The 18741-nt window shown below is 42.0% G+C and overlaps 1 protein-coding gene across 9 annotated transcripts in view; it reads left to right on the top strand.

Moving 5' to 3' along the window:
* Nucleotides 1-18741, top strand: part of ptpn13 (protein tyrosine phosphatase non-receptor type 13) — a 41254-nt gene extending 22513 nt beyond the window's left edge. For 2 of the 9 annotated variants that reach the window (XM_080476338.1, XM_080476345.1), the window contains exons 10-49: nucleotides 1009-1225; nucleotides 1911-1985; nucleotides 2100-2271; nucleotides 2650-2800; nucleotides 2937-3075; nucleotides 3352-3504; nucleotides 3805-3987; nucleotides 4111-4273; nucleotides 4511-4946; nucleotides 5507-5607; nucleotides 6578-6631; nucleotides 7150-7239; nucleotides 7907-8014; nucleotides 8118-8249; nucleotides 8333-8835; nucleotides 9244-9375; nucleotides 10486-10579; nucleotides 10682-10767; nucleotides 10865-11033; nucleotides 12494-12708; nucleotides 12833-12931; nucleotides 13028-13401; nucleotides 13603-13762; nucleotides 13855-14010; nucleotides 14184-14355; nucleotides 14496-14706; nucleotides 14859-14944; nucleotides 15027-15079; nucleotides 15280-15435; nucleotides 15619-15784; nucleotides 15925-16014; nucleotides 16096-16202; nucleotides 16298-16353; nucleotides 16446-16543; nucleotides 16754-16902; nucleotides 16993-17083; nucleotides 17221-17558; nucleotides 17675-17890; nucleotides 17969-18031; nucleotides 18126-18717. In XM_080476338.1, coding sequence (XP_080332464.1) covers nucleotides 1009-1225; nucleotides 1911-1985; nucleotides 2100-2271; nucleotides 2650-2800; nucleotides 2937-3075; nucleotides 3352-3504; nucleotides 3805-3987; nucleotides 4111-4273; nucleotides 4511-4946; nucleotides 5507-5607; nucleotides 6578-6631; nucleotides 7150-7239; nucleotides 7907-8014; nucleotides 8118-8249; nucleotides 8333-8835; nucleotides 9244-9375; nucleotides 10486-10579; nucleotides 10682-10767; nucleotides 10865-11033; nucleotides 12494-12708; nucleotides 12833-12931; nucleotides 13028-13401; nucleotides 13603-13762; nucleotides 13855-14010; nucleotides 14184-14355; nucleotides 14496-14706; nucleotides 14859-14944; nucleotides 15027-15079; nucleotides 15280-15435; nucleotides 15619-15784; nucleotides 15925-16014; nucleotides 16096-16202; nucleotides 16298-16353; nucleotides 16446-16543; nucleotides 16754-16902; nucleotides 16993-17083; nucleotides 17221-17558; nucleotides 17675-17890; nucleotides 17969-18031; nucleotides 18126-18203 — 6292 coding nt within the window. In that variant the 3' untranslated portion in view covers nucleotides 18204-18717. Of the gene's footprint in view, nucleotides 1-1008; nucleotides 1226-1910; nucleotides 1986-2099; nucleotides 2272-2649; nucleotides 2801-2936; nucleotides 3076-3351; nucleotides 3505-3804; nucleotides 3988-4110; nucleotides 4274-4510; nucleotides 4947-5506; nucleotides 5608-6577; nucleotides 6632-7149; nucleotides 7240-7906; nucleotides 8015-8117; nucleotides 8250-8332; nucleotides 8836-9243; nucleotides 9376-10485; nucleotides 10580-10681; nucleotides 10768-10864; nucleotides 11034-12493; nucleotides 12709-12832; nucleotides 12932-13027; nucleotides 13402-13602; nucleotides 13763-13854; nucleotides 14011-14183; nucleotides 14356-14495; nucleotides 14707-14858; nucleotides 14945-15026; nucleotides 15080-15279; nucleotides 15436-15618; nucleotides 15785-15924; nucleotides 16015-16095; nucleotides 16203-16297; nucleotides 16354-16445; nucleotides 16544-16753; nucleotides 16903-16992; nucleotides 17084-17220; nucleotides 17559-17674; nucleotides 17891-17968; nucleotides 18032-18125 lie in introns of all 9 variants that reach the window. The other 7 variants (XM_080476341.1, XM_080476340.1, XM_080476339.1 and 4 more) reach the window with 7 other exon arrangements.

The raw sequence follows: 18741 nt of genomic DNA, 5'->3' as shown, positions 1-18741 counted from the left end.
GCATCAGTGTTGCCTTTTCTTCCTGTTAATCCTTGGACATTCATATTGATTTTACTGGTGTTCTAGATCCAATAAAGTTTGAGCTGATGGAGTTAAATATTCCATAAAGCTTATTGGGTCCCTACACTTAAATGTATTATTTTCTACAAAATCAATAAGAGATCAAGTCTATGGGAGAATCTGTAGATTTTGATGAAAAAGTCAAACAGCTGTTCTGTATCCACGCAAACAACAGAGTTTCTGTTACTGGCCGCACTGAGGTGAAAGTTGGAGAGGAAACTCAATAATTCATTTAATCAAGTTTGGATGTGAAATATTACATAAATGCCCTCTGATGCTTACAACCGGAATGTCCGCATGAGTTGGCTAATTTTGCCCCCTGAAGAATCGGTGCCTTCACCACAAAACATTCCACCAAACAGGGAAGCTACAGATAAGCCCGTCCTGTTTGGTCGTCTGTGCCACACACACACACACACACACACCACACACACCACACACCACACACCACACACACACACACACACACACACACACACACACACACACACACACACACACACACACACACACACACACACACACACACACACACACACACACACACACACACACACAGCTGGTGCTACATACAAAGCAGGGTCAGCCCCATGCTTCACTAGTGAGGTCATCTGATGTGACATCCACATTCAGCTTTCTCTATCTCTCTAATCTCTGGCATTACAAACCTGAACTGCCTGCTGTTGCTCTGTCTGCTCACGGGGCAAAAAAACGTGTTTTCACCCTGTTTCCCAGAATGTCAACTGAGCAAACCCGCTAGTATTTAGTATCTTTGAGATTTAGGCAAGCAACAAGACATGCAAAGCACAGAGACACAAAGTCTGTTTAAAAAATAAAAAATCACAGAGCACACTTTTACAGATGACAGTTGTTTTTCTCTCCGTTTTATACTGTTATACTTTTTTAGAATGTTCTGACACCCACCCCCTTCCTCTTTTTTCCCTGTAGGCAGAATGAGGGGGCAGCTGATGATGGCCTGGTTGGAGCTGAGTTGCTCCTCCAGAGGCAGGAGGAGGAGGTGCAGCGACTCCAGGCCCACCTGGCCAGCAGGCTGTCCAGGGCCAACTTTTACCCGGCAGATGAACCCTTGGTCCCTCCTCAGCCTACCATGCTCGAACTTCAAGACCCACTGTTCTCCGCTTCTGTGCCACACCGCAAAACTAAGGTGAGTTCACTTCTGTGCAATGAAAATCCATGTTTTGGAATTATCCCCCCCCCTTTTTAAGAAAATAAAGAAGATGTGTTTGGACAAAGGTTCCTCCATCACTCCAGAGCACATAATATATCACAGGCATGACACAGCTGATTCCACAACGTAATCAAACGGCATTGTTTCAACACACACACTGGAAGGGGAACTCCCTACATGCAACAGACTGTCTGTTGCCTTGTTTATATTGCAATATCTGATGATGGATGTATAATTTTAAATCCTTGTGAGCCATTTGGCAACAAACTTGTTGATACTGTGTTCACAAGAAAAAAATTGCTGACTGTGATGCATATTTCATTCTGGCCTCACTATTTTAATCACCGTTATGGGTTTGCGGGACATGTGGAGGAGCTTGAATATGGTCTGAGTTTCCTCTCCTCTATTGCATACTGTGGTGATGTGTTACATTAAATGATAAACATTACAATACTACGGTATAAATCATGTGATTTTAGTCACAATTTTAAATATTTTTTCTATTTTGTCATATGTGGTAGGTTACACATACTTTTTGTACTGAGGTAGATTTGCTGTTGTGAGTTCGTGGTACATTGATGTACTTCAACTTTAGAGGATTTCTGGTTCTTTTAGACTTTTTGATCTCATAGTAACAATCTGATGTGTTTCTGAATGACAGACCTACCACGGACCGGAGTTTGTCCGGATGGCCAGTGAGCCATGCGTTTCCTTAACCGTTCCCTCTTCAATAATGGTGAGGAAGTTGTTTACCGTGAAGCCACTGTATTCATGTGTTCACGTTTTGTTTTTCTGTTTTTCCCTGACCTTTAAACCACAACTATGTCCTTTTTGTCTTCTTACACACCAGAAACGTGGCAAGGTGGAGGAAGTGCAGAGGAAGGTGGGTGTTGTGCTGCTGAACAGCCAAAAGCTGGAGCTGAGCTGTGACATCAAGGCAGTGTGTAAAGACGTCTTTGATATGGTGGTTGCCCACATCGGGCTGGTGGAGCACCACCTCTTCGGCCTCGCATACCTCAGAGGTATTGTATGTTGCCCCCACACATTTCTGTGCGTTTGCATGTGTGAGTCAGATACCTCCCCATTTGCATGTGTGAGCATGTGCTCACTCGTTTTATGACACAGCTTTACAATGCACTTTTCATTAGTCAGTTCTTGTCAGTTCAGTCACAGATGGTGGATCTTTTGCCTAAAAAAGCAAATATTTTCATTGGAACTGGTGATGTGTACAAAATTTTAAGCATAAACTATTAAATGTGGCTCAGTAAGTGTAAGCAGATATCGGTTCCAGTCAGTTCCTTATCGATTTTTTTTTTTTTTTTTTTTTTTACACCTGATGTCTATTAAAAATATAAAAGCCTGTGATAACCTAACTTGATTGACTGTTCCCTCACACGCAGATGAAGAGTTTTTCTTCGTTGATCTCGATGCCAAATTGTCCAAAGTGGCTCCAGACGGATGGAAGGACGACCCTAAGAAAAGAAAGTCAGATGTGTCTTTTAGCCTGTTTTTACGCATTAAATTCTTTCTGGATGACATCAACCTTATACAGTGAGTGTACACCTTAGGAGAAAAAAACACCTAACTGACACATTGTTATTCAGCTCTGTGTCCTTGTACGGTCACATCACACTCCAGGAAATCAAAATGGTCTCTCTGCCTACTTGTGTTTTTCTGTGGATAACAGGCACGCCATGACCAAACATCAGTACTACCTACAAATGAGGAAAGACATCCTGGAGGAAAGGATGCGCTGCAGCCCAGAAAGTGCCATGCTGCTGGGTTCACTGGCATTGCAAGCCGAATTTAGTGACTACCAGCCTGAGGTATAGATGTCTTTTCTTTGCGGTCACCTGATTCAACCCAAATGTTTCCCTTTTCTCAGCGACATTGTCATAAGTTATAAAGACACAAAGTAGCAACAAACTATGTTGGTATTTTCCAACAGTCAGAAAAATGTAGACCATTTTACATTAAAGCCTAATAAAAGCAACAGAACTCACTCCACAAACAGCTGCTTAGTCTAAACTAGAGAAAAGTCTTATGACAATAAAATATAAATATTGGTCCCAGAAATAACACTGCTCATCTCAATGCCTCAGTTCCTTGGGAAGACCTATTTCAGATTGGAGCACTACCTACCAGTGACCATCTTGGATAAAGTGGACCAGGCGGCCATAAAGGAGGAGCTGCCGAAACTTCACAGCAACTACTACGGAGCAACAGAAACTGAAGCAGAGTTAGAGTTTCTCAAGGTTAGTAAGTGCAGAGTACACATTAGTTCTATCTACCGTTATTGTTCTTACTACTATTGTTTTTTGTTCAGTCGTCATTTTAGAATTTAGGAAAAATCCAACAAATGCCTTATTAGGAGTTTTTGGAGCAGAAGTAGTTCAGTATGTATGCAAGTTGAACAAAATGTAATCATATTGTCTGCAGAAGTCACACTCCAAATGACCTTTTAACCATCGACAAGTATTTTCAGGCTTAAGATTCCGTCTCGCCTACACCAGTCTGTCTATTTCAGTGCTGTTTTTTGTGGATTTGTCTCAAAGATCTGCCAGAGGCTGACGGAGTACGGAGTCCACTTCCATCGGGTACTTCCAGAGAAAAGATCCCAGACAGGCATCATGCTGGGTGTTTACTCCAAGGGGGTGATCATCTTTGAAGTCCTAAATGGAAATCGTACCGCAGTGCTCCGGTTCCCCTGGAGGGAGACAAAGAAGATTTCCTTCACAGTATGTGTGATTCTCTTCATTTTCAGACATCAAACCATCAAATGATTTAAAAAAAGAAAGAAAGAAAGAAAAAATGCCCATGGGTTCTCACTTCACTGACATGTTTACCTTGTTATCCTGAAGAAAAAGAAGATATGTCTTCAAAACACTTCCGATGGGATTAAGCACCTGTTTCAGACGGACAGCAACAAGACCTGTCAGTATTTGCTGCAGCTGTGCTCTGATCAGCACAAGTTCCACCTGCAGATGAAGGCCCGCCAGAACAACCAGGAGCTGCAGGACTTAGGTAGAGGAACATGGAATTGATCAGCTGTTTTATACACTGTTAAATACCAGTAACAGGAGAGGCACGCATACACACACTTAACAGTGGATATCTGCTCCGTGATATGATCATCAGTTTACCATTAATTGCTGCACCTAAGTGTTAGTCATAGTGTTTATGTTGTCTTATACAACAAATATGAAAATTTAACAGCTGTTTGGTAAGTTTATGGTTGTTTTATTATTTTGTGCTCATCAGAGAACAGCCCATTGAGCAGCTTGCAACATTCTTTTGACTCCCGGAGCGGTGACGCCACAGGGAGGACACTGAGCTCAGGCAGCCTGGGCCCGAGTTTGTCGACACGTTCCAACCCAGACCACCTGAAGAGGATCTCGTACTCGGAGATGGCCCTCCATAAAGCACCTTCTGGCCCAACCAGGATCCAAGATGAGCTTCACTTTCCAGGTTTCAATCCAGTGGGCTCCACGATCCTTTCCAATCCGCGAGCGATGAGTCGCTCCCACCACAACCTCGGCCAGATGCCAGAGTCTGAAGAGCCGCCGGTGCCAGATTCATACCTTGGCCAGTCCTACAGCAGAATGAGTCAGCCACCACCCAAACAAATGGCCTTTCACTTCCAGCAACATCAGCGAGCAAGTTCAGACACAGACTCTCTGTCACAACCGCAGGACAAGTGAGTTGTACTTGTTTATACTTTATGTGATACCATTTTAGTAAATATTGTGATTGCATTTCTAACTTTAAACTGCAGAAACAGCAATATTTTGGGTGTCTTAACTCTATTCAGGCACACTGTGTAGCTACACATAGATTTCCCTGTAAAGTCCTTAATGTCAGAGTAAGAAGCCTCTCATCAGGATTGGCTCAGGTTACTAGGTGAGGACTGATACACGGTACTCCACCTCCAGCCTTTAATTGATCCTCTGGGGGCAGCATGTGTGTGGTTCTGGGTGCTGTGTGTCCTTGCGTCTGTGTTTTTCTGTTACTGTGCCGACAATCCTGTGCTTCTATTATAATTAGCAAACTTGTTTTTCTCCTGTGTCACCTTTACAGATGACTGTGATTTTATGTGGACTGCCGTTCTTTATGCATGAAATAAATAACAGTGCACAGGAAGCAATGTCAAAGAGAGCATTTATACATTTCTAAACACTAAACTTTTTATACTCTTGCGACCCTCTTTTCTACGTGTTTCCTTCTCTGGATAACCTTCTCTCCCTTTGACCTTCTCAGATCATTTGGCACGGCGTCCCACAGCAGCCCAGCCTGGAGCCTCAACAAAAAAGAATCTGACTCTTCTTCTGTTGAGGACACTGGCCAAGCGTATGTAGTCGGTAAGCATTCTGACCTGAGTAGGATGGTGGAAATGAAGCATTACATTAGTGGTTTACAGCGCCAAAAACATAAATCCGTATCTGACGGTTTCATTTCTCTGTTTAAAATTCTGGTGGAGTTTAAGACCAGCATGTGACATGTATATCAATTATGTATTCCACTAGATGATTTGTTTTTCCAACAGGTTTAATATATTTTCTCCAAATTGGCTTAAACAAAACTTTGTCTCGTTTTTTTTTCCTGAATCAAATTGTTGTTGTGCGGAAAAGGCTAGATTATGGACAGAACTTTTTTTTTTTCACAAGCAGCCTGCAGTAGCAGTTACCAGGACCATAAGTTACACAATTAAAATATTGATATGATTAAAATTGCAACACATTAACACTTTTATCTGGTTTTTAACTGCTCATCGTGAATGACAAGATTTGAATTATATTAGTATTAAAAACATTTCATAGTACAGTCAGATTTAGTGTTGTTATATTTGAGTTTGAGTATATAATACTTTGAGAGGTTGTGGTGATTTCTATAGGTATTCTTCCAGTTCCTCCGAAGAATGAAGACTTTCCAGAGTAGAAAGCTGAAAATCTGATAAAATCAAAATATTATTCAAGAAAGAGAGTGACAAGTATTGTCTTGTCCCGTTCTTATTTGTCATGCACAGAAACATGAGTCACCTCTTTCACTGAGTTTCAGGAGAGAAGCTGTTGCGCAAAACTTGCTTTCTGGCTTGTTTTGAGAAATGGGTTAAAATCTTCACAACTGAAGGGAATGTTCCATCCTGAACTGTCAATCTACGTTGTGGTTAGATTTATGTTTGTGTGTTTATCCAGGTGTGCTCTTCACAGATTGGTCTCGCCATGTGTGGATCTTGCAATGACTAATAATTAACACATTGGACTTTTCTGTTTTGTATTAAACACGAAGCCGTCTGACAGACTTTACTATTCACTTATGTTGTTGTTCCAGGTGTCAGCATGCACAGTTCGTCTGGCCTGCCGTCAACCCCAGCCTCCCTTAATGGCAAGTTTCTCTTATTCATATATATATAGCACCAAGTCAGAATAAAAGAAACATTTACTTACTTACGTCACTTTTCACAGTCTTTATCATGTTCCTGAATCTGTGTTTTTTTTTCCATACACTAACTCAAACTAACTCAAAGCAAATCTTAGTGTTCTCTACAGAATTAAGTAATTGCGGATTGAGTGTCTGTCCTCCTGCCGCTGCCTGCCTGTGGACCTTAGCTGTGGGGTTGGCCCCAAAATTAAATAGCTTCATGTTTGGCACTGAACTCTCCTCCTTTCTTTCTTGCCCAGCCAATCTTTTTACACCCATTAGTCAACAGTGCTAAAGTGGGAGCCCCTCAGTGACACTGCATGCTTGCCTGGGCTGATTAATAGTTGCAGTAGAGATGTATGAATGCCCATAAAGCAGCTTACTGTTTATCACAGCGCATGAGTCTGAAAAGATACCGTTCCATGTGTAATACGTATTTCTGTAAATGTTAGTAATGCCATGTTTATTTGTGTTGATTGCAGATTCACTCAAGAAAAAACTGAATGCATTGCCATCTCCAGAGAGAGAAGTTACAACTGTAAACCTGAAGAAAGATGTGAAATATGGACTGGGTAAGGGTTCATATTTCTTTTTTCAGTTAATAAAAGGACATCTCTGCTGACAGGTTCTAGAACAGTGAACTGCATTTACTTCCTTCGTGTTCATGGATGTATGGTTTTCCAATTTGTATACAATCTCTAAATTACAGTTGGGTCCATAAATATTTGGACTTTGAACATTTTGGGATCTGTAGACCACCGTGATGAATTTGAAACTAAACTTATCAAGTTGTGCTTCAAGTGCAAACCCCCAGCTCTAATTTGAAGGTGTTTACATTTAAATCAGGTTAACAATGAACAAAATTACAATACACTGTATCATCCCCCTTTCAAATATACCAAAAATAACTGGACAGAATTATAATCATAGCATTAACTTTTTACTTGCAAACCCTTTAGTCTGTAAACATATTTGGATTGTTTAAAAATGGTTTAAATATACTAATACTTGGGGATATGACAGTACTTTTTTGTTTTTTTAGGAAGTAAATGCAACAAACATAATATGAGTTAGTTATTTCTTACAATGTCACTTGACTTAAGAAAATATGATTGAATAGTAGCCATGAGTTTTCATTCTAATCCAAAAATTGAATAAGTATTTCGAGGTGCCTGTACATTTGTCTCGACTTGTAGATATTTAGGTGTTTAATGGTGTGCACTTGTTTATGTTGTGCAGGGTTTCAGGTTGTGGGAGGGGAGAACTCTGGTCGTACAGACCTTGGTACTATCATTAGCTCAATCACTCCCGGGGGTCCTGCTGATCTCAATGGCTTCCTCAAGCCTGGTAAGCCAGTATGACTCCTCCCTCCCTCCCGCGCAAGTCCATTACAGTGTTTCTCTTGTTGTTGTAAAGATGATTATCAATAGAGAATATCATGTTGATTCAGGTGACCGGCTCATCTGTGTGAATGACGTAAACCTAGAGGGACTCTCTCATGCTTCTGCGGTGGATATTCTTCAAAATGCTCCGGATGATGTTACTCTGGTGGTGTCCCAGCCAAAGGAGAGGCTCTACAAAGGTAGAATCAAAGACAATGAGTGCATTTTTGTGTGACTTCATGGGGAGATTCTTTTATTTTTTTTGTTCCATTCCCGTTCATAGCTTCTGATTTCCTTGTTTTAACAGAACCGTCCTCCGGCTTCAGTCCTTATGATGCCAAACTTCCCATTAATTCACATTACGTTGGCCAGAGACGAGAGCTAGACATTGATACCTCATCAGAGGAGCGCGCAAGAAGAGCAAGCCCCAGCCCTCCTGTTCATGGCACACTATCATCCGCCTCTTCTCCAGATCACCAGCACAGCAGCGCAAATTCTCAGGACTCTAAGACGAGCGGTGTGACGAAAATCTCCCAACAGTCCGCCAATGGAGTTTTGCAGTGCTTGGAAAGAGCTACAGCTGCTGCTCCAGCTGCATCTATTCCTCAATGTCACGGACCGGAATCAAGCGTGGGCTCGGATCCTCCGCCACCGGCTCTGCCCCCAAAAACTAGAAAGGCGAAAGTGCTTGAGGCTCCCAAAGTCACAGAGCAATCTGACTGGGGCGATTCAGACATGGACGAGGAGACTTATTCCAGTAGTCAGGAGAAACTGAAGGTTAAAAAGGTGTGGTCTATGTGTTTATGAAATCTGTGCTGTCAGTGGGTTTTTTTTTACTCATTGCCCTGCATAGTAGTAGCTGAAACAGGAGAGCTACTGAGATGTGTTGTTTTATTATTTTACGTTGTATGAAGTTTTTTTTTCTATCAACAAGCATTACTTATTATTTTTCGGATGCTTGGCATCTATCTGCCTTTTGTTTTTAACTTGTGCCTGTCATTGCATTCACTGATGTTAATGTGAAGCTTTTATTTTTGTTTTACCCGGACACTGCATGATTGTCCTCGAATGTGTCACAGCATCTGCTCGTTTTGCTCTTGGCATTACCAAATTGCTCTTAAACGCTCACGCTTTTTCTTTCTGCATGTTCCGGCTTGTGATCATTCACCTTAATACCCTGTTCTCTGTTTGCAGGAACACTTGATGGAAAATTTAAATGGTAATGCCCCAGTTGTCAATGGTTTCCATCCTGGAGAACTATTTGACATTGCGCTGTCTAAACTAGACAGCAGCCTGGGCATAAGTGTCACGGTACTGTTCGGCAAGGTTTTCATCCTTTTTTTTGTTTCGCCCCCTTTTACCCCCATCTTGTGGCTGTGGCTTGATTGTGTTTTTGTGTCATATGATTTGCTTTCTTAACACCGTGTGTTGGAAGCTCTCGTGGTAAAAATAGTTCACCTTACTCTTTGCATGTGATCTTTATTTTTCTTTTAACCAGTTGGTGTTTTTTTTTGTTTGTTTTTACTGTAATAAAGTCGCACAGTATTTTGAGTACGTTTACGATACGTAACATAACTGCTGAAAGCAGAAATGGGCAATAGCTTTACTTTGTGCTGACTGTAGTACATGTTTACTGCTGATGTACAGAGTGATTAACTGGAGTGCCACTAATATAATTTGTCTCTCAGGGACGTTGAACATTGATTGGCATGGGTTCATTTATTTCTGTGGGATCATAACCTTCAACAACAAATCATTCAACTGTTTACCTTTTTCTGTCAAGTCTAATTTAATTTGGCTCAAACAATGTTGTATTAATCTGATTATCAAATTTATAATTGGATGCAATTTATCATCTATCTTGATTGAATTGACAGAAATGTTACCACAGTGTCAATGATTAACATGCAATAATGGTATCCATAACATCAAGCAAACGCTTTTCATTTACAAGTGAATCACATTTTTAAAATGATAAATGTTTTGTTTAATTGTTGGTTTGAAAGATTCAGAATATTAAACCTCGATTTAGGCTTCTATACTGTTTGTCAACAAGACAAAAGGAACAATTTGCTGATTGTTGTTAGGGCATAAGTATTTTTGCATATGAAACTTTTGCGGTGTCGATACGACATCACAAAAACCTGTCTGTCATTGTACACTGTCTACTTTTATTACCATAAATCCAATCTGTAGTAAGATCCAACCTGAAGTTTGGTCATTTTTATAACTGCATTTTAATGTGATTGGTTAAAAATGTTAACTGTAACTTCCCAATACTTGAATTCTGAAGCCACAATAAAAACAAAGCATTTTTCATTTAGCAATTAAACTCAAAATAACAGAAATACCTTTACATCTACAATCTCTCCCTACAGAATTTATACAATAAACTGTTTCACTCAATAGGATTAAAGTCCCTCTCTCTTTTTTCAGGGAGGTGTCAATACAACGGTCCGACATGGCGGCGTCTACGTCAAAGCCATTATACCAAAAGGTGCTGCCGAGCTTGATGGAAGGATACAGAAAGGTGATCATGTACTGATGTGAAAACGGGACATTAATAGGAAGACTAGGCAATGAACTCTCATTCAGTTGAGAAATATCTGAATGCCTCTGTCTTTTCGGTCAGGTGATCGAGTGGTGGCCGTCAATGGGAGAAGTCTGGAGGGAGCCACGCATCAACAAGCAGTAGAGGTTCTCCGAGACACCGGCCAGGTGAGGGAGGACGAATCGTTTCGTATAAAACTGCATGCTGCACTTATTAATTATTACCCTATGGGATGCAGAGTAACTGATTTCCTTTGTGCTTCAGACGGTGCATTTGCTGATGGAGAAGGGTCACCCACTTGCAGACAGAGTCCGTGCTCCTGTCGCACCACAGTGCACGCTGCCATCAGCAGGCAATGACCAACACCAAAACATGAACAAATTGAAGCAACCAGAGGTCAAAGAAAAACCGGAGTACAACTTCATCACACCGGGTGAGAAGAGCCTCCACTGTACCAATATGGGATTTTTTAATACACCTCTGTGTCTCCCTTAAATCTGTTGATAGGCTCTGTTTTTCAGTTTGTGATATTTCTCTGGTCACCTGAGGCCATCCCATCCTCCGGGTTTTCTTCTCATTATTCAAGTGATTATTTACAACATAATTATGCTGCACTAAAACTCTTAAAGATAAGGTTTGCTACCAATAATATCAGTTGAAGTAAATGAGCATCATGTAGAAACCCTTAACGGGACATTGCAGCCTCTTGAAGGGTTGAGTGGCAGGTGTGTCGTCTTTTTGCAGAACCAGACACGTTTTCTTTCCCTGCTCATTGATGAGTGACCTGAGTATCTAGTTCTGGGTGTGTTTTATGGATTTTCCCACCAGTGTCTTTGACTAAAAATGACATAGTCCATATTGTTTGTCTGTTCTGAGTTTCTGGTTTCATACATGACTCAATGAAATCCACTAATTGGGGGTAATTGCTGAATTATTCTGTTCCCAGCGTTGAGGAATTTCATTTGTCGAAAAAAGCACAAACCCTCGACTTCACAGCCCGCACCGCAGACGGGATAATTGTGGCGGCGCAATCCTTTATTTTCCATCCTTGTTGTGCTGTGCTGCAAGCTGATGTTGACATTGCATAGTTTGGTACCAGTCTATTCAGTGTTATTTAGTTTTCACTCCTGTGGCGAAACGGCGCACCAGATTTGGGTGATGGATTGTGGGAGGCATTTACATGGTCTAGCAATTGGTGATTTTTGTCTGGAAGAAAACGTGTTGCCAAGAACGAGCTTTAAAGTAAGATGGAAAAATATTTAGAAGGTTTTAATAGGTCAGAAATGTTTTGAAAACTGTAGAGTGTTTTAGTTTCTCACACCAAAACACCCCCTTGAATGGCTGCCGAGTTAAACGCAATGGACCAAACTTCCTGAACAAGAACATGAATTTATGTTATTGAATAAATACATTAAAACTGTTTTTTGACTGTGTGTTTCAATTTAGATTACTTCATCCATTTGATAACTGCTACTAATACCATCTGGTCAATCGCAATTTGTCTAAAGCTTCAAAATGTATTTTTCTTATACATTTATCTACATATAGTTTTTAGTGTGTATGTATAGTGTTGTTATTTATACTTAGAATCTTATTTATGTTGCATTTAACTGATTAGCTCTTTCAAACATCCCTAAGTGGACACAATAGTGAAATATTCTTTCAGTTCTTCAACTGACAAAATGTGTTTCCTTGAACTACAACTTATGAGTCCTTGTTAATAATTTCTGTGGAAACGAATGACGAAAGGAATAAAGAAGTAGGGAAGCAACTTCATAACCAGAAGTTCCGCATGTGGTCCCAGAGCCTGGCTCGGCAACACACACACCATGAACTTCTCATCACGTCTGGATTTTACACGTCATGTACATGCTTGTCTGTTGTCCTCTGCAGATAATGTGTTTGACGTTTGCTTGCTGAAGAACACGTCTGGGCTGGGCTTCAGTTTCAGTCGAGAGGAGAACATCCCCGGGGAACCCCCTGGCTGCAGCATGGTGCGGGTTAAAAAACTCTTCCCCGGCCAGCCGGCTGCAGAAAGCGGCCGCATCAACGTGGGCGACGTCATCCTACGGGTTAATCAAACTCCCCTAAAAGGACTTTCACAACATGTATGTGATAGAGCCGTCAGTTTGTCCTCTCTTCCTTGTTTCTGGGATAATATAGATGGAAATTGAGTTGTTTGACATCATACTTGATGTTGTGTTGTCTGTCCAACCTTTTGTGGGCACATAGGAGGTCATATCAGCCTTGCGGGGAACAGGACAGGAGGTGACGCTGCTCCTGTGTCGACCTAAACACGGCATCCTTCCTGAGATGGACTCTTCACTTTTGGTTAGTTCATAAAAAAAAAAGTATTATAAAAACCCTTGTGTTACATCGAAATAAGTATTGACAATCCAAATCAAATGTCATTGTACCCCCCCCCAGACACCCATGTCATCACCCAGAAAGGAGCCAGTGACCCAGGCAGAGTCCAGCCTGTATGTCGGCACCATCCCCTCGCCTCAACAAAGCAGGAAACAGGGACTTGTGGAGGACGCCTTGGAGAGGCTACTGCACAAAACCCCTGTAAGACAGAACAGCTACAGCGACAGCACGGATGGGGACGAGGAGGTGGAGGAGGCCTTCAGCCTGCACACACTGGAGAACAGCAGACAGACCTGGGAGGGCAGCGTGTACCAGACGCCCAGTAGCAACATGGGACAGGGACCCTACAACAGCAGTGGAGAGCTGGACAACACCTTTCACTCTCCGTTCTATACCCCAAACATGTCACTGCCAAGATCAGACATCAGCAGCCGGTATTTGATTTGAAAATTATATCAGACCACCGCTCGTGATGCATTTTGTCATTGCAAGTGTATATATATATATATATATATACATGTATATATATATAGATATTTATTTTTTTATTTTTATAATTTTTTAATTTTTTTATTTAAAAGATTTGTAGATGATTTTTCTCTGGTGTTTTTTGTTTGTTTTATTTTTTTGGATAGGGATTTTTCCTCCCCTGGGGCTGCTGATTTAGAGTCACCCTCTCTACTTTTAATGCCATCTGCCTCCGCTCCGAGCCCTGATCCTCTTCCTCCTCCACTGCCTCTGCCCTTAAACCTCACAATGTCTGGCAATGGGCAGGAAGTGGATGAATTTGCCCCGGTAAGAAGTTGTCTGAATGCCGTTTCAAATTCTAGGAAATCTCTTGCATCCCACTTGTGATCAATGTAACTGAGATGCTTGTTTGTTGGCAGGAAGTGGAGCTCAGGATCTCTCTGGTGAAATCAGAACAGGGCAGTCTCGGCTTCACCCTGACCAAAGGTAACGATCATGGCTGTTATATTCATGACATCGTCCAAGATCCAGCCAGAGGAGATGGGAGGCTCCGACCCGGGGACCGAATGATTACAGTAGGAATTCCTTCCATGTGTCAAAATATTACAGTATTCTGAAATAAGCTTTTCTTTAGCTCTAAGCCTTAGATAACAAACTCCTTTACATCTTAAATGTAAAGTTGGACTCTGTTTTCTAATATAGTTGAAGTACTTCTTTATATCTGTAATGAATTGACCTTTTCTCTCAGGTGAACGCCACAGATGTGAGTAACATGGGGCACACTGAAGTGGTCAGTCTTGTGCGTGCCGCTCCGCGGGTGGTTGACTTAGTGGTTGGCAGAGTCCTGGAGGCGCCCAAACCCCCCATAGAGGCCCACCTGCTGCCTGACATTTGGTTCAAAAACAACCAGGAGCCACTGGGTAGGAAATAACATCCCCGGAGTGTGTGCTATGTCTTTAATGTGCAGCGCGTTTGTTGGCTCACTGAAATGATCTGGATATTTTGTTGGTCGTTGTCATAAATGTCTGATTTGAAGAATCTCACTTCTTTCTTTCCTCAGGATTGGTCCTGGACGGTGGAAGTGACAGTCCATATGGGGTCTTATTTGTGAAAGACATCCTGCCGGGTTCGTTGGCTTCCAAGGAAGAGAGCCTCAGGCCACTTGATCTCATCCACTACATTAACGGTGCTCCGACTCAGGATCTAACTTTGAGCGAGAGCACCCGACTATTGGAGCTCTCCCTCAATGAACTCACGCTGAAGGCCACAAGGTAGTGCGAACCAACAAAGTTCAGTCATTTAAACACGTGCAGGATTTGTTTTTACTGTCCCCGTGTTTTGTATTCCAATATCACTACAGACAAATCATTCAGAATACACACACACACAATAAGAAATCTTTTTGGGTTTGTTTTTCCGACAGGGATGGAAAGCCTGTTTTTCCAGAGCAGAGAAGTGTCACTTTTCTCAACAACAACCTTAACCCAAATGTCTCATCCAACGTGAATGGTTCGTTGTGCATCTTAGAACCATTTTGTGTATTTAATGTACTTTATCTTGCCTACAGTTGAAAATGTATTTTGTGTTTTAGGTTTTAAAGGGGAAGATTCAAGAGATGCTGAGGGTCTTGCTGCACCTTTAGAGGTGACTTATTCTTATTTCATTGCTTTGTAATCTATTTTATTGAAAAGCAAATGCTAGAGGAATGTAAGTGGTGTGTTAATGGCAAATGGTTACACAATATCTATTTTTCCTTCTTTTGCATTTCCGCTTTGTTTTCTTTGCAAGAATTTACAAAAGTTTTGCATTAAAAGAGATTGCATTCCTGTTTGCCAAATATGCAGGAGGAGATCCTGAAGCTGGATCTGGAGAAGCCCCCATCAGGAGGCCTGGGTTTCTCTGTGATTGGAGGGGAGCGGGGAATCTTCGTGAAGTCTGTCACACCAGGAGGAGTGGCCGAGTCCTCGGGACAGCTGCAAGTCGGCGACAGGCTGCTTAAAGTGAGCATCGTTTAACATTTAGCGCTCAGACCTCGACTCTACATCCACAAATGTACCTTTTATTACGACTTGTATTCACGCCTGAAACCTAATGCAACTAAATGTGGAATCTAGCGAAGCTGTTTGTGAATGAACATCAAACTTAAGTTCCTTTGTTTAATTCTAACTTTGTTGAACTTGTAGGTGAATGAAGAACTAATGACGGGCGTGTCCCACACCAAAGCTGTCACCACTATCCGTAAAGCTAAAGGCCTGGTCCATCTTATAGTGTCCAGACCTCCGGACCAGAACCCAAACACATACCTGGCCTATCTACCCATCAACTCAGACAAGTGCAATGGCAACACAGGTACAAGTGAAGGCTTTGAAGAAAGTGTGATGATTGAGTATTTTATTCAAATGAAACCGTCCATCTTGTATTTGGTTAATAGCTCGGTGCATTTCAGCCATTTTTTCTCACTGGACAAAGCTCTTTCCTGTTGTTTTCAGATCTGAGTGAGGACAGTGGAGTCAAGTCTAAGCTGTTCACACCGCATGATAATCTCAAATCTGCAGGCTTCCCTTCCATACCGCCAATAGGTACAAATGCAGTCGGCAGAAAGGAGTAAATGTATCCCCAGAACAATGTTGTGACGTGTTTGTGAACCTGCCGTGTTTCAGACTACGACGACGGCCCACTGGAGCAGAGAGGAGAGACGGAGCAGAGCGCGGAGCTTTCTGAGGACACAGACTGTGACGGCTCTTCGTTACCGGAAGATTCTCCTCGGGTACAAGTCAAACCCTCCAAAAATATTTGTCCGACCTATTGCTGGTTATTTGTGCTTTCTGACTCATTTAACTCGAGTTCTCCTTCAATCATCAGAGTTCCCGGAAAATGATGTGGCAAGAGGAGAGTGTTGATGACCCAAGGAGTGAAAAGTGAGATGTACCTGTTTTTTCCTAATTAAGTACAATTAGAATAATACACATGATACTGAGACGGCTATTTCCTGTTTGTGTTGTATTGCCAGCTATCTGCAGATGAGCGCTGGTCAGCCGGAGGAAGATGAAATCACATGGGGAAGCGATGAGCTGCCGATAGAAACCATGAACTCCAAGTCCAGAGACGGTAACACCAACTTTCCATGATCTTTAGATCTTAGTTTTAAATCTGCCAACAACTGTTAGCCTGATCATGAAAATGAGAGCTGATGGGAATGGGTGCAGCAATAGTGTATAATCAGGCTGCTTGAGATTTTTCTTCTTCGTGTCGGTGTTTTAATGTTTGTGCGCAACAAGTGTAAAGTGTTATATGTGCGGATGACTTGCGTTTGCACAGACGGCCCAATCGTCACAGAGGACGAGCTCACCTCTCTGCCCCTCGTCAAAGTGGTGCCCGACGGCCAGTACACAGGACCGAAGCTCAACAGTGTGGTCCGTATGATGAGAGGCCTTCTGGAGCAGAAAGTCCCCCTGCAGGAGTTTGAAGTACGACACCTGAAATAGTTCTGAATTGTTGAATGAACGAATCGATGTGGTTTGTTTTCTTTCTGAATAACTGAATCATTCCGCCCGTAGAATCTTCAGAACCTGCAGCCACTGGATGACTGCTTGATCGGTCAGACCAAGGAGAACAAGAAAAAGAACCGCTACAAGAATATCGTTCCCTGTAAGAAAATGTTTTGTTAGTTGTCTCTGTTGTGTGTCGGACTTCATAATATTGTTCTTTTGTCATCATTTCGACCAAAGTTTTTTTTTTCCGTCGGTATTGAGTGAAACATGATCTATTTCACGTTTCCTTCCCAGTCGATACGACTCGAGTCATGCTCGGCAATGATGGAGGCTACATCAACGCCAACTTCATCAAGATGCCAGTAAAAGACGAGAACTTCTTGTACATCGCCTGTCAGGGACCTTTACCCACCACTCTGGGCGACTTTTGGCAAATGGTCTGGGAGCAGAAGTCCAACGTGATTGCCATGATGACACAGGAGGTCGAAGGGGGGAAGGTGAAGTGCCAGCGGTACTGGCCCGACACGCCGAGGACGGCGGAGATGGTCGACGACAGGTTGCAGATTACGCTCATCAAAGTCCAACATCTGGATAACTTTGTCATCCGGCTCATCGAGGTCAAAGACGTACAGGTCAGATTAAAGAGATTTCTCACCCTTTTTTTTAAAAAATTTTTTTATTCATACTTGAAGGTGTTATTACACCCTCCACGTGGCCAGGTAAACATGAGAGCTCCTCTTGTCTGCAGACAAATGAAATCCAGCATGTTACGCATCTAAACTACACCGGATGGCCCGACCATGGAACGCCCTCACAACCCGAGCAGCTGCTCACATTCATATCCTACATGAGGCACGTGCATCGGTCGGGGCCGATCATCACACACTGCAGCGCAGGAATCGGTCGCTCAGGGACCCTCATATGTATAGACGTGGTTCTGGGTCTCGTCAGTAAAGACGCTGATGTAAGTATCACTGATGTAAAGCTTTTCCCAAGGAAGCATCTGTAAATTCACCCCAGTCTGACGGACGTCTTTCTGCAGTTTGATATTTCAGATGTTGTACGAAATATGAGGCTTCAGCGACAGGGAATGGTCCAAACAGAGGTGATTCCAGCGTCGAGTATCTTAACAAAAGTGACAATCCATCCCTCTTGCCCGCATGCTTTCTCACACATTTCCTTTCTTTTGCTCTTTGCAGGACCAGTACATTTTCTGCTATCAAGTGATTCTCTATGTCCTCCGATGCCTTCAAGCAGAAGAAAATATCTCCGGATGAACCACATATTGTTGTCGTGTAGAGGCTGGATGACTCACAGGAGCAAAACAAAAATGACAGTTGAAACGGGCAGACACTGCCAAAATACACGACGCGTGTTTTTATTGCCTTAAAATATTTGGTTCCTTGAAAGTCAATCCGTAAAAGAAGTCTATATTTTTATTTTTATTTTTGCTTTTTGAGTTCTCTCGCTCTGGCTGCTACTCCCTTTCAATGCATTTATGAGAACTGCTGATTGTATTTCTTATTGTCACCTACAAGAGAACACAAATATTTTTTTTCAGATTCTTGGACAAAATAATTATTAAGTGAATGATGATTTCATACTTTATGTGGAACAATATTGTGTATTTTGAAGCTTATGTTGATGCTGGAACATGCCTTGACAAAATACTATGTCAGTATTTGCTTTGTAAATCTATTATACAGTTACTGCTCACTGCCTGAGGCAAACGATGGAATTAAAAGTGTACATATTCAACTCAAGAAAATTAAACTGGATACATTTTAAATTAAGTCTAGAGAATTCATTTCTTTG

The sequence above is a fragment of the Lipophrys pholis genome, assembly GCF_963383615.2.
Source record: "Lipophrys pholis genome assembly, chromosome: 12".
NCBI lineage: Eukaryota > Metazoa > Chordata > Actinopteri > Blenniiformes > Blenniidae > Lipophrys > Lipophrys pholis.
Note: the sequence above shows the minus strand (reverse complement) of the source record. Positions and strands in the feature narration are given on the sequence as shown.